At 41.4% G+C, this 13803-nt stretch overlaps 1 protein-coding gene across 6 annotated transcripts in view; it reads right to left on the bottom strand.

Annotated features, from left to right (window-relative positions):
* The window catches only part of GRIA2 (glutamate ionotropic receptor AMPA type subunit 2), a 341569-nt gene that overhangs the window by 165837 nt on the left and 161929 nt on the right, over nt 1-13803 (bottom strand). For all 6 annotated transcript variants that reach the window (XR_012232424.1, XM_073576524.1, XM_073576517.1 and 3 more), the window contains exons 4-5: nt 4796-4992; nt 4408-4461 (exon numbers count right to left, since the gene is read on the bottom strand). Coding sequence is in view for 5 of the 6 variants with exons in the window: in XM_073576524.1 (XP_073432625.1) it covers nt 4408-4461; nt 4796-4992 (251 nt within the window). In the remaining variant the exon portion in view is untranslated. The remainder of the gene's footprint in view (nt 1-4407; nt 4462-4795; nt 4993-13803) is intronic.

The following is a 13803-nucleotide window of genomic DNA, read 5'->3' as shown; positions in this document are numbered from 1 at the left end:
ACATCAAATACTGTATGTCTTCATCTCTGGTATAACATACAGTGTTATGTGTGACATCTCTGGTATAACATACAGTGTTGTGTGCACGGTGAATTTGGAGAACTACTTCAATCCAACCTTTCAATGACACAAAGGGCCCAACACTATTTATAATAGCATATGTGGTTTATGGGTAATTTACAAAATTAGCGAATGATAAATCAAATGACAGGGTCCTCTGATCATGGTTAATATTAAGTTGGTTTTAATTTGATTGGTCATGATTGATAATTACCGTGAATAACTGTTTAGGTAGCAGGTGTTGTATGTGAAATATACTTTGCTTACATTTAAAACTGAACAGGAAATATGCAAATAAGCTAATTAGTAGCTAGATTACAATGCTAGATAATCTCTTCAGCCATTAACTTTCTAATCAAAATCAGTTAGATAGCTAAATTGCTAGAAAATAGGATATACCAGTAAGTGGCAGACCAATGCACAAAAAATAACATACACATACATTTATATACACAAATATATAAATATATATACTTATAATCCTTAAATCAGCTTATGAATTCAGGGTTGTGATTCACCCACTACGATATGAGAAGCAGAAAATCCCCGTTAATGCTGGTCAGGAGGGTTAACATATAGTGCAATGACTATCCACTCAATATAAAAACACTTTTTGTTAATAAAAAATAAAGAAACATAGAACAATAAAAAATCTGCACAAGGATTACACTAGGTAGGTGCTTCATAGTAACCTCATCAATATCAGCAAAAGGGTAATTTTTACAATACAGTATGGTGAATCAATATAATTTAAAAAAATGTCAAGAATCAAAAAGCAGCCAGTGGAGAAGGAATACAAGTAATCCATGCAACTAGTAAATTCTGTAACCACAAGAACTAATATTAGGAAAACTCCAAATCATGGAAATACTGATGATAGTACAAACAATAAGCGTATACAGTATATGTGTGTATAAAGGCATAAGGGCCTAGCAAAGCTAAATGTAGAATACTACGCTAAATTATTATAGTCCAGGAAGAACATGATAATGACAACATAAAATGTAGGGAATTTATGCTGTTTAGTACAAGAGAAAAATCAGAGTGCAAAGCTATAAGTCCAGTTGACATAAAGAAAGTGCTGAGGTAAAGAATAATCCATAGCTATACATAGCTTCTATAGTCCTAATGAATAAAACTACAGAGCAGGTGATGGATAACAGATTGTGCACATCTGCATAAATGAAGCCTAACTGGTGATGTCTGGAGCCCCAACACACGTTTCACCCCGCTTACTCAGGGAGCGTGTCGGAGCTCCGGACATGACCGATCTATATTTTATATTGTCATTATCATGTTCTTCCTGGACTTAGCTTTACTAAGCCCAAAATGCCTATAAATGTGTGTATATATATTATATATATATACAGTATATATATATATATATATATATAATATTAGGAAAAGTCCAAAGCATAGTTGTACTTACAATAAGTAAATAAATATATATATATATATATATACACATTTTATTGTAAGTACAACTACTCTTTGGACTTTTCCTAATTTTAGCTCTTGTGGTTCCAGGATTTCCTACTAGCAGGGATTATGTGTATTCCTTCTCTGGCTGCTTGATTCACCATACTGTGTTTTAAAAACAACACTTTTGCTGATATCAATGAGGTTACTATTCAGCACCTACCTAGCTTACTCCTTGTGCAGTCAACCTTGCATTTTTATTGTTCTATGTTTTTTATTTGTTATTTTAATAAAAGATGTTTTTATATTGGATATTATAATGGATATTCTTTGCACCATATGTTAACCCTCATGACTAGCGTCAATGGGGATGTGCATCCCCACACTAGATTCATAGCTTGATTTAAGGATTATAATAAGTATATATACAGCACTGCACAAGTTTTATAAAAATCAGCTTCTCTCCATGTCTGACAGCCATTCCATTCTAGTGTCAGTTGAATTCCAACCAGAGTACACCTCCATTCTACTTAATGTGCTTCTGATTAGGTGATCACCTGAACCAAATCATATTTAACGAAGGAAAGTATAAAAACCCTGCTGTGGTGTTCACAATTCTCTTGCAATAGGATGGCAAAACAAGTGCTAGTAATATCCCAAAAGTGATAGGAATGAAAAAATAACTTTTATCCATGCCAAAGGAGTTGAAAAGAAAAGTCTTGAGTGAGGAAAAGGACCAAATTCTGGCTTTACTAGCAGAGGGATACAGTGAGCATCATGTTGCCTCCATCCTTAAAATTTCTAAGGTGGCCACACATTACAACAAGGTCAAGCAGCAGACATTGGACAAAACAAAGCTACAGACCGACAGAGGGCGAAAACGACTCTCCACTGACCGGGATGACCTTCATCTTATTTGAATGTCACTCAGCAGAATAACATCAAGTGACCTACAAAAGGAATGGCAAATGGCAGCTTGGGTGAAGTGCTTGGCAAGAACAGTTCGTAACAGGCTCCTAGAGGTAGGGCTCAAGTCATGTAAAGCTAGAAAAAAGCTTTTCATTAATGAGAAGCAAAGGAGTGCCAGTCTGAAGTTTACCATAAGGACTGGACCATAGAGGACAGGAGTAAGGTAATCTTCTCTGATGAGTCTAACTTTCAGCTTTGCCCAACACCTGGTCGTCTAATGGTTAGATGGAGACCTAGAGAGGTGTACAAGCCACAGTGTCTTGCACCCACTGTGAAATTTGGTGGAGGATCAGTGATGAACTGGGGATGCTTCAGCAAGGCTGGAATTGGGCAGGTTGTGCTTTGCGAAGGACACATGAATCAAGCCGCATACAAGGTTATCCTGGAAAAACAGTTGATTCCTTCTCCTCAGGCAATGTTCCCCAACTCTGGGGACTGGTTTTTCCAGCAGGAAAAAGCGCCACACAGCTAGGTCAATCAATGTGTGACTGAAGGACCACCACATCAAATCCCTGTCATGGACAGCCCAATCTCCAGACCTGAACCCCATTGAAAACCTCTGGAATGTAGTCAAGAGGAAGATGGATAGTCACAAGCTATCAAACAAAGAAGAACTGCCTAAATTTTTGTACCAGGAGTGGCATAAGGTCACCAAAAAGCAATGTGAAAGACTGGTGGAAAGTATGCCGAGATGCCTGAAAGCTGTGAATAAAAATCATTGTTATTCCACAAAATATTGATTTCTGAACTCTTCCTGAGTTAAAACATTAGTATTGTTGTTTCTAAATGATTATGAACTTGTTTTCTTAGCATTTTTTTGTTCTTTTGACCATTTCTCATTTTCTGAAAATAAATACAAAATTTAGTGCTTGGAAATTTGAAGACATGTCAGTAGTTTATAGAATAAAAGCGCAATTTACAGTGAAGGAAATAATTGTTTGATCCCTAGCTGATTTTGTAAGTTTGCCCACTGACAAAGACATGAACGTTCTATAATTTTAAGGTTAATTTTAACATTGAGAGATAGAATATCAAAATGTTTCTTTAATGTTTGCAGTGGTTTTACGGCTTATATAATATGGTATAAGTATTTTAAACATACATTGTGAATTACTTTCTACAATTAGTACTACAAACTGTCTGTTTGATGTCTGTTTAAATTATGATTGGACAACACTGCGACTTTTTGCACTGATTGATTTTAACTATTTAGCTACAGTTGTAGTCCAAAGCAATGCATTGAGTTATATGCAACTGGGTTTACTGCAGCTGACGCTTAATAGTTAAAACCAGTCAAAAAGGTCCAAGACCAGCCCTTTTTCATGAGTGATCCACACATTATTGCTTCTCAGTGGTAATTTATTTTTAGTACTCCTTGAACATAATTGTTATTTCATTTTGACTGTGGCTTACACATCTTTGGTGTACTGGTGAAATATCACCAGTAAAACAATTTTTTTTTTCTTTATTTCTGTTACGCAAAATAATGCACCTCGAAACTACAACAAACATTTTTATAATTTATCTCACAAATTAGGCCGACTATGTCAGTTAAGAAATCAAAATGTCAATGCTGCTCTAATATGGAAAGCAATATATATATATATATATATATTTATTTATTTTATTTTTTTTTCAAGTTGTAACAGCCCTTTATGGCCTTGTCATAAATGGTTAATGAAAAAACTGAACATATAATACTACTTGTTAAACATGTTCACTGCCTCCATGTTATGGGGTTTATTAGTAGAATTTACCTCTTAATGGCATAATGAGGAATTTATCAAGACTGATGTTTCATCGGCCACTTTTGAACCCAAGTAGTACGTGCGCCAGAAATATTAAAAGGTACGCGCTATGAGCTGCCGCAAATTTCAGTTACGATTTACGGGAGTTTTTTTGCATTGTCAACAAAAGTAATATTTTTCTTATTTTCTTTGGAAAACTAATATCACTTACCAGATTTGCTATGATATAATGATATCCTTTAACATGTTTACCAATGGTGATTACCTAAGACCAAGACACAAAATAACACGTGAGTCTTCCAGTCATTATAATGTGATTGTTTTTCCCATTAACAATTGCTACACAATGGTAAGAGAGACTGCTAAGTCACATATAAAAATTACTATATTGTATAAAGTTATCCAGTATCTGTAAATCTACTTGTGCGGCCCCCTCTTCTCTCCAATACAGACTGCTTAAATCATATAACATAGAATTATATCAATATACAGTACAGTTATTAGGATTTCAGATTATTATACATATTCAATAATTAATCAAGATAACTTAGAAATATATCCAAATTTATAATAAAAAATGTATCAAATTCATGGCAGACCTGATCCACAATGTCGTTTACTTTGTCCCTCTCACAGTCAAGAATGACCCGTCTTTCCTTTTTTAATTCCAGATCCTGGAAGAGGGATCGGTACGTCTCATCTTTCCTGTCATTATTAATGTTGCCTACGTTGATTGCTGTCACTTGCCATTTCTTCTCAGCTGCAGAATCCAGCACAGCTTGCAGTGTTGATAAACCTTTAGATACAGAATAGTGGACAGAAATTCAGTCAAGATCAACAGTAACCCCGGGTGTAAAGAGATCAGCTTATATTAGAAGCACTATGATAATTTAGTTTAAATTCCATTAAAATATGATCTACCATGAAGAAGACATGTTTACTGGCGTTCTTCTACAGGAAGACCAAAAAGATGGCTAGTTATAATATAAAGTACAACTGGAAATCTGGAGCGGATAGGAAGATTTCCTCAAAGAAGCATTTAAGGAAGTTTTATTATTGTTTTATTATATAGGAGAACCTCTTATATAATACACTTGGGGAACCCTTACTCTCATTCCTACCTTAAAGGGAATGTTTCAGTAAAATAATTTAATTCAAATGAGGCGTTACGGGTAAGTGCTCTCCAGGTGACCTTACTATTCTATGTCTTCCCAAGTTGTTTCCCTGCCAAGCACAAGCCTCTCTAGCTTGATTGATAGCTCACTGACTAATTTAATTGTCTTGCACCTGATGTGTCACAGACAGTGAGCAATCAATCAAAGTTAAATATACTGATGCCCAGTGGGAAATCAACTTTTGGAGGCAGAGACTCAGGAAGTGCTGTGTTATGCCAGGAGCACTTAACACCTCATTAGCATATGAATGAAAACACTAAATACTCAATGATGCAGCAACAGATAGAAGATATAAAGGTGTTGAAGGATTTACATTTTAAAGATCTGCATGAACATATAGAGGGCTTGGTGGAGGAGGTTCATCTTATTGACAGTTTCTCTTTATGGAAAATAAGGAAAATATAAAGCATTTAATAATTCTTTCCTAGCATTATATCTTTGCTTGTGGAAAGAGGAGTTTATCATAAATGGAACTCTATTAGCAAATTTCTTGGTTGGATACTACAGGGAGAGATAGAATATTTACAATAATTGTTAGTCCTCTTTTTTCCTTCTTCTCCCCCTTTTATGAATTTTATACTCCGTTATTCTAGAACTGCAATGAAAATAAAAATGGTCCTCTCTGGAATGGTTTGGATTTGGGATTAGGTTGGGTTGGGTAATTGAAGTTGAAATACTTGGTTTATGTTTTATACTATGGAATTATTATGTCTTTTATGTTATTTGAATAATGTAAACTTCATATTTGGAGTTTTTCAATAAAAATTATTAGATTCTAAAAAAGTTTGCTTGATGTTTAGTCTGATTTATCACGCTTGTCATCTCTTACAAAAGTGAGACATCTCATAGCTATTTTTTGGGGATCCTCTTAGTTCTAAAGAACCATAGGGATCCAGGGAACATTGTTTGGGTAACGCTGTGTCTCTGTATGCACTATATGTAGCATGAAAGAGAGCCTTAGTGTGCTGTACCAGAAAGTCTTGGGGTAAATTAGTCCAGTTTTGCTGTACACTAGGGTCCAGTTGCAGGTAAGGCTGTGATGTTACTGATGTGGGCCAATCTAGCATACATTTTATCTAAATTGTTTTATACTGCATGTTCTCTGATTTCATGTAGTAGGAGAAATCAAGATGTTTCTCAGAAATATACCTTTATGTTTGGCAAAAGAACAAACCATTTTTATTTGTATGCAAAAACATTCTTTTTTCAAATACCAGCACTATCTGTAACTACCCTGCTGGCATCACTGCATGGCCTACCATCTCCCGCACACCAACTTACTCACTGCTCCAGGTCTATGATTCTGTGATTCTAGGTCATGCTGTGATTTCTGTCTGCTGCCAGCTCCATGCGCTATGCCTCTTGTCTCCTGCTTTCTCTCTGCATGTTACCTGGCTGTGTGTATAGGGGGGTGGCACCTGAACTCTCTGCTTCTTATGGAGTCAGGGTGCACCTGGCTAATGTGTCCCTGACCAATTATCTAGAGCCCTCTACTATTTAGGGCTGCCCCACCCACTGGAACATTGCCTGTGCAATGTCTAAACTCAGTTAGTTTCTTGCTGCTGAGTAAGCCAGGCCCTGTCCTGTGTCTTGCCTTCTCTGAAGGCTCTTATTGCTTATCTCTGTACCTTGCCTAGTACTTCTCTCTCTGCCCTCCAGGAGGCAGAATATCTTGTTCTCTGTGCTATAGCTCCTGACCTTGTCTTGCCTAGTATCTCCGTCCGCCCGTCAGGAGGCAGAATATCCTGGTCCTTGAGTCTTTGTCCCTGTACCTTGTCTGAACTCTGTCCTACCCCTGCCTCCTTGTCTTTGGCTTCTTTCCCTGCTGTGTCTTTCCCTGTGTCCTCCCTGTCCGTGCTCTGCACCCTTGCTGCTCTGCCTGCTCTGCACCCTTGCAGCTCTGCCTGCTCTGCACCCTTGCAGCTCCACCTGCTCTGCACCCTTGCAGCTTCACCTGCTCTGCACCATTGCAGCTCCGCCTGCTCAGCACCATTGCAGCTCTGCCTGTCTGCACCCTTGCAGCTCCACCTGCCCTGCACTCCTGCAGCTCTGCCTGCTCTGCACCCTTGCAGCTCCGCCTGCTCTGCACCTTTGCAGTTCCGCCTGCTCTGCACCTTGCAGCTCAGCCTGCTCTGCACTCCTGAAGCTCCGCCTGCTCTGCACTCCTGCAGCTCTGCCTGCTCTGCACTCCTGCAGCTCCGCCTACTCCACACTCCTGCGGCCCCGCCTACTGGGCACTCCTGCGGTTCCACCAACTTTGCACTCCTGCGGCTCCACCTACTCCACACTCCTGCGGCTCTGTTCCTAACCTGCTTTGTCATACTCCACTCTCTCCTATCAGTACCCGTACCTGTTCCTCCATATTCCATTCCTTCCAGCCAGAACCTGCTCCTGCTGTATGAAAAGGTCCCTACCTGTTCCTTCGTACACCACATCTGCCTGCCCTGTGTTTCAAGCTGTGCCTGCCTGCCCTGCGTCTCAAGCCATGCCAGCCTGCCCTCTGTCTTGTCCGTGCCAGTCTGCCCTGTGTCTCATCTGTGCTAGCCTGCCCTATGTCTCCAAGCCGTGTCTGCCTGCTGGTGTATCAAGCCATGCCTGCTTGCCCTGTGTCTCAGCCGTGCCTGCTTGCCCTGTGTCTCAGACATGCCTGCTTGCCCTATGTCTCAGCCGTGCCTGCCTGGGTACCAGCCGTGCCTGCCGTGCCTACCTGCCTGCCCGTCTGTAGCACCTGTCCAAGTGACTTGTCGCCGAGTGGGATCAGTAGCCACAGCCAGGCATCACCCTGGAGTCGCACCCGGCAGCTACCCGCCGCACAAGCCTGACCTCACCATCAGAGGCTCCAGCGAAGACCGAGGTAGCTGTCGTAGTCATGCCCCTTCCAGGGTAGTCTGGTTTGTTGCACAGTGTGGCCAAAACCTCCCAGCTCATGTCAATCAGCCAAGGCGCGAGTGTGACACTATCACAGTTTTTGTGTATTTACATGTGTGATTCATTACCACAGTACAAAGACTGTCATCACACATTAGTCAATAATGAAAAAGTTTCCAGCTTCCAAATATACAAAAATGTATTCAAGGCATAAGAACAAGGATAAACGGACATACCCCATCATAGCGGAAAGACACAGCAACGCGTATTGAACAATATGTTCTTTTTCAACCTTGAATAAATTTTTGTATATTTGGAAGCTGGAAACTTTTTCATTTTTGATTTACTCCACGTGTGGCTTCACGAAATATCTGAGCTTCCATGCACCACTACTAGCCAAGAAAGCAGATGAGCTGGTTACCTTTATTTTTTGCATCACACATTAGTCCTTGTCTACAATGGAACTTACCGTATATACTCGAGTATAAGCCCACCCAAGTATAAGCCGAGGCAATTAATTTTGCCACGGAAAACTGGGTAAGTTTATTGACTCAAGTATAAGCCGGGTATGCATTGTCCCCTGATCACTGTCCTGCTCTGTGTGGCTCTCCCCTCTCCCAGTATGCATGGCTCAGCTCCCTTGTCCAATCCCTCTATGTATGGCTCATTTCCCTTTCCTCCCTCGTGCTCCCCATCTTCCTCTGTGCTCCTTAGTACTCCCCTGTCCTCCCAGTCCTCCTCAGTGCTCCTCGGTCCTCCTCAGTGCTCCCCCGTCCTCTTCAGCGCTCCCCCCGTCCTCCTCATTGCTTCCCCGGCTCCTCCGTGCTTCTCAATGCTTCCCCCATCCTCCTCAATGATTCCCCCGTCCTCCTCAGTGCTACCCTGTCCTCCACCATGTTCCTCTGTGCTCCTTAGTGCTCCCCCATCCTCCTCAGTGCTCTCCCTTCCTCCCTCGTCCTCTATAGTGCTTCCCCTGTCCTCTTCCGTGCTTCCCCGTCCTCCTCCATGCTTCCCCCGTCCTCCTCTGTGCTTCCCCCTTCCTCCTCTGTGCTTCCCCTGTCCTCCTCCGTGCTTCCCCTGTCCTCCGTGCTTCCCCTGTCCTCCTCTGTGCTTCCCCTGTCCTCCTCTGTGCTTCCTCCATCCTCCTCTGTGCTTCCCCTGTCCTTCTCCATGCTTCCCCGTCCTCCTCCGTGCTTCCGCTGTCCTCCATGCTCCTCAGTGCTTCCCCCGTTCTCCTCCATGCTCCACCCATCCTCCTCTGTGCTCCCCATCCTCCTCCATGCTCCTCTGTCCTCAGTGCTCCCCAGTCCCGCTCAGTGCCCTTCTTCCTGTATTGAGCGGTCACATGGTACCGCTCATTAAAGTAATGGATATGGCTCCAAGCCTATGGGAGTGGAGTCTCATTACCTTAATGAGCGGTACCACATGACCGCCAACACAGGAAGAAGCTGTCGGCCCCAGGACAACGGAAGATGCAGGGACGTTCAGCGATGGCACGAGGAGGGTGAGTATGATGTCCCAGCCACCGACTCCTGCCGCCAAAAAAATGTGCTGAAAATCTCGGCTTATACATGAGTATATACGGTAAATTACAAACTCCCAATACTAACTTATTATAATCAACTCTGGTTCCTACCAGCTTACTTCAATGTGTAAATTTGTAACCCAGGAGAGGCATGTTTGCCCATTCACACTGTAGACTTTTATAGCACAAGAGAGGCATTTATTAGATGATAGGACCCATCAGAGAAGTGTCACCTTGTCATGGTTGATGGGCTCACATGAATTGGCCAATTTATGCACTAAGAATCTACACTTTTGTAAGTAATTTAAAAAAAAGTTTTACTTCTTTACTTTTAATTAAAGTTTACTTAGCAACTATGAAAGATTCTGTGTTCGCATGTGTATTGGTCTCTACAGAGTACTGCTGAGTTCCTCCTTTCTGCAAGAAATGCATTCATTGCAGTTGGCACCAGTTCATACTATATGGAGGTGCAGGTCAGGTTTTTGTTCGATGCAGTTATTCATTGGAGGTTGTTACCTCCTCCTTTCTGACTCTGCACCCCACCCACCAGCCCAAAGGTGTTTATAATCAACTCTGGTTCCTACCAGCTTACTTCAATGTGCAATTTGTAACCAAGGAGAGGCATGTTTGCCCATTCACACTGTAGACTTTTATAGCACAAGAGAGGCATTTATTAGATGATAGGACCCATCAGAGAAGTGTCAACTTGTCGCGGTTGATGGGCTCATATGAATTGGCCAATTTATGCGCTAAGAATCTTCACTTTTAAAAGTAATTTTTTAAAAATGTTTTACTTTTTTAACTTTTTGTTAGAGTTTACTTATCAATTATGATAGATTCTGTGTTCACATGTGCATTGGTCTCTACAGACTGCTGCTGCAATTCTCCTTTCCTCAAGAAATGTATTCATAGAATCATAGAATGGTAGAGTTGAATGTGACCTCCTGGGCCATCTTGTCCAACCCCCTGCTCAAAGCAGGATTCACTAAATCATCCCAGACAGATATCTGTCCACCCTTTGAAGACTTCTATTAAAGGAGAACTCACCACGTCTCGGTGCAGCCTGTTCCACACATTGATCACCCTAACTGTCAAAAAGTTTTTTCTAATATCTAATCTGCTTCTCCTCCCATTCAGTCTCATCCCATTGCTTCTAGTCTTTCCTTGTGCAAATGAGAATAAAGTTGATCCTTCTACAATGTGACACCCCTTCAAATATTTGTAGACAGCTATTAAATCTCCTCTCAATCTTCTCTTTTGCAAGCTAAACATTTCCAAATCCTGCAACCGTTCCTCATAGGACATGGTTTGCAGACCGGTCACCATTCAGATCGCTCTTCTCTGAACTTGCTCCAGTTTGTTGATGTTTTTTTTAAAATGTGGTGCCCAAAACTGGACACAGTATTCCAGATGAGGTCTGACCAAAGAGTAGTGCGCAATAATGACTTCACGTGACCTAGACTGTATGCTTCTGTTAATCCTAGAATTATATTTGCCTTTTTTGCTGTTGTATCACACTGTTGACTCATGTTCAGTCTGTGATCTATTAGTATACCCAAGTCTTTTTCACATGTGCTGTGGCTTAGCCCTATTCCTCCCACTCTGTATATGCTTTTTTCATATTTATTGTAAATGTAGTACTTTGCCTGTTAAAAAACATTCTGGTTAGTTTCTGCCCACTGCTCCAGTTTATTTATGTCTTTTTGAATCCTCTGTCTCTCTTCTCTAGTATTAGCTATCCCTCCTAGCATTGTGTCGTCAGCAAATTTAATCAGTTTACCCTCAATTCCTTCATCTAAATCACTGATAAAGAAGTTTAACAATACAGGGCCCAGGACAGAGCCCTGTGGTACCCCACTAGAGACATTCTTCCAACTGGATGTGCAGCCATTTACAACCACTCTTTGGATATTCATTGCAGTTGGCACCTGTTCATACTATATGGAAGTGCAGGTCAGGTTTTTGTTCCAATAAGTTATTGAAAAGCAGAAAACTGATATGAATGGAGCAGACATACTAACTCCATGCCCTGTGTCAGCTTTAAACCCAGGATGACAGTGCTGAAAGGCAATAGTAAAAACAATTAATCTACTGCGCTGGTCATTGTTACTGTATGGTACATATTATAACTAGAGTTGAGCGAAACGGGTCGGCCAAATTAAAAATTAGCCGACTTTTGCTAAAGTCGGGTTGCGCCGATCGAAACCCGACCATAGCATGAGGTCGGCCATGAGGTCGCCGACTTGAGCGCCATAGTCGCATTACCCACAATGCTTCCAGCGCCTTTTCTCATCCAATCATCAAGGACGCACACTGTGGGCAACGCGATTACATAGGCAGCGGACCCCACCATGTTAGAGAAGGGCATTGAAGTGATTGGCTGGCTTTGTGTGGCGTCACAGTCTCTAAAAAAGGCCGTGACCGCCAACCGCCATCTTAATTCTGCCGATCTTAGCATAGAGAGGTTGCAGCTGCTCGTTCTCAATAGGGTGAGTGTTTAGGCAGGCCAAAAAACAAAAAAATAGCTTCTGCTGATAGCGAATGTCACTGTACAACACAACAGTATAGTGTGCAGTGACAGGGGAGGATATATTTGTGTGTAGCAGCTCTGTTGGTTATTAGGCTGCCTTATAAAGCTCCCTGATAGCTGCATTGCTGTTTGCACACTGCTGTGCAGAGTGCTTTTTTAAAAGCAAAAATATTTTTATTCCTTTTTTCTGCAGTTACCAATCCTTCATTTTTTCACACTTTTTTGTGCAGCAGCTCTGTTGGTGATTAGGCTGCCTTTTAAGGCTCCCTGATAGCTGCATTTCTGTTTGCACACTGCTGTTCAGAGTGCTTTTTTTAAAAGCAAAAATCCTTTTATTCCTTTTTTTCTGCACAGTAAATACTGAGCGTAATTATTTTCACACAACAAATAGAGGTGTACGCTCCTCACACACTACCATGTACCGGCTGGCATCACGGACAAATACATGCTATATGTGTGTGACTCCATAAAAAAATACAGGGAGACTAACATTTTTCCATACATACACCGTATACCGGTGTCCGATTCTCAAACAGTATCGGATATCTGGAGTTCTTATTACGGTCACACTTACACAGTCAGCGTGTGTGTGTGACATTCCGTAAATACATATACAGAGATTGACAGTTTCACCAACAACACTCCATAAATACATATACGGACATTTCCATTTCACTACACCGTATTGAGCTGTCCGATTATCAAACAGTATCGGATAACTGGTGTTCTTATTACGGTCACATCTACACAGAGTCAGCGTGTGTGTGTGACACTCCATTAATACATATACGGACATTTCCATTTCTCTATACACCGTATTGAGCTGTCCGATTACCAAACAGTATCTGATATCTGGTGTTCTTATTACGGTCACATCTACACAGAGTCAGCGTGTGTGTGTGACACTCCATAAATACATATACAGACATTTCCATTTCTTTATACACCGTATTGAGCAGTTCGATTCTCAAACAGTATCGGATATCTGGTGTTCTTATTACGGTCACATCTACACAGAGTCAGCGTGTGTGTGTGACATTCCGTAAATACATATACGGAGATTGACAGTTTCACCAACAATGTATACAGCTGTACACCTCTGATACAGCACCGTGTTGTGAGTTCATTTTTCCCTTCACCAGTGAGGCCTGCACTGACGACTCTGCTCTTGCAGTTTTTGTAACTTCAGAAGAGGAGGCAATAGAGCTGGAGGCTGTTTTGGCAATGTAAGCCAAAACCTGTTCCTGATGCTCTGGCTTTAAAAGCGGTTTACCTACTCCCAGAAAAGGGAACCTTAAAGGCCTTCTTGTGCCAGACAATGATGCAGGCTCAACACCTCATGCCTTAGCTACTATTGTGCTTTTGCCAGAACCAGCCAATGCACCACCACCACCACCATCAGTACCAGCTGTGCCCCCCGCCCACGTCTGTGGCCTCTTCCACCAGACTTCCTCATGTTTGGAAAAATGTACCAAAAATACCAGCAGAGAAATTGTACTGTATGAGTAG

The sequence above is a fragment of the Dendrobates tinctorius genome, unplaced genomic scaffold (genome assembly GCF_039654945.1).
Source record: "Dendrobates tinctorius isolate UK_male_01 unplaced genomic scaffold, ASM3965494v1 ptg000008l, whole genome shotgun sequence".
Lineage (NCBI taxonomy): Eukaryota > Metazoa > Chordata > Amphibia > Anura > Dendrobatidae > Dendrobates > Dendrobates tinctorius.
This window is presented reverse-complemented; position numbering and strand designations above follow the sequence as displayed.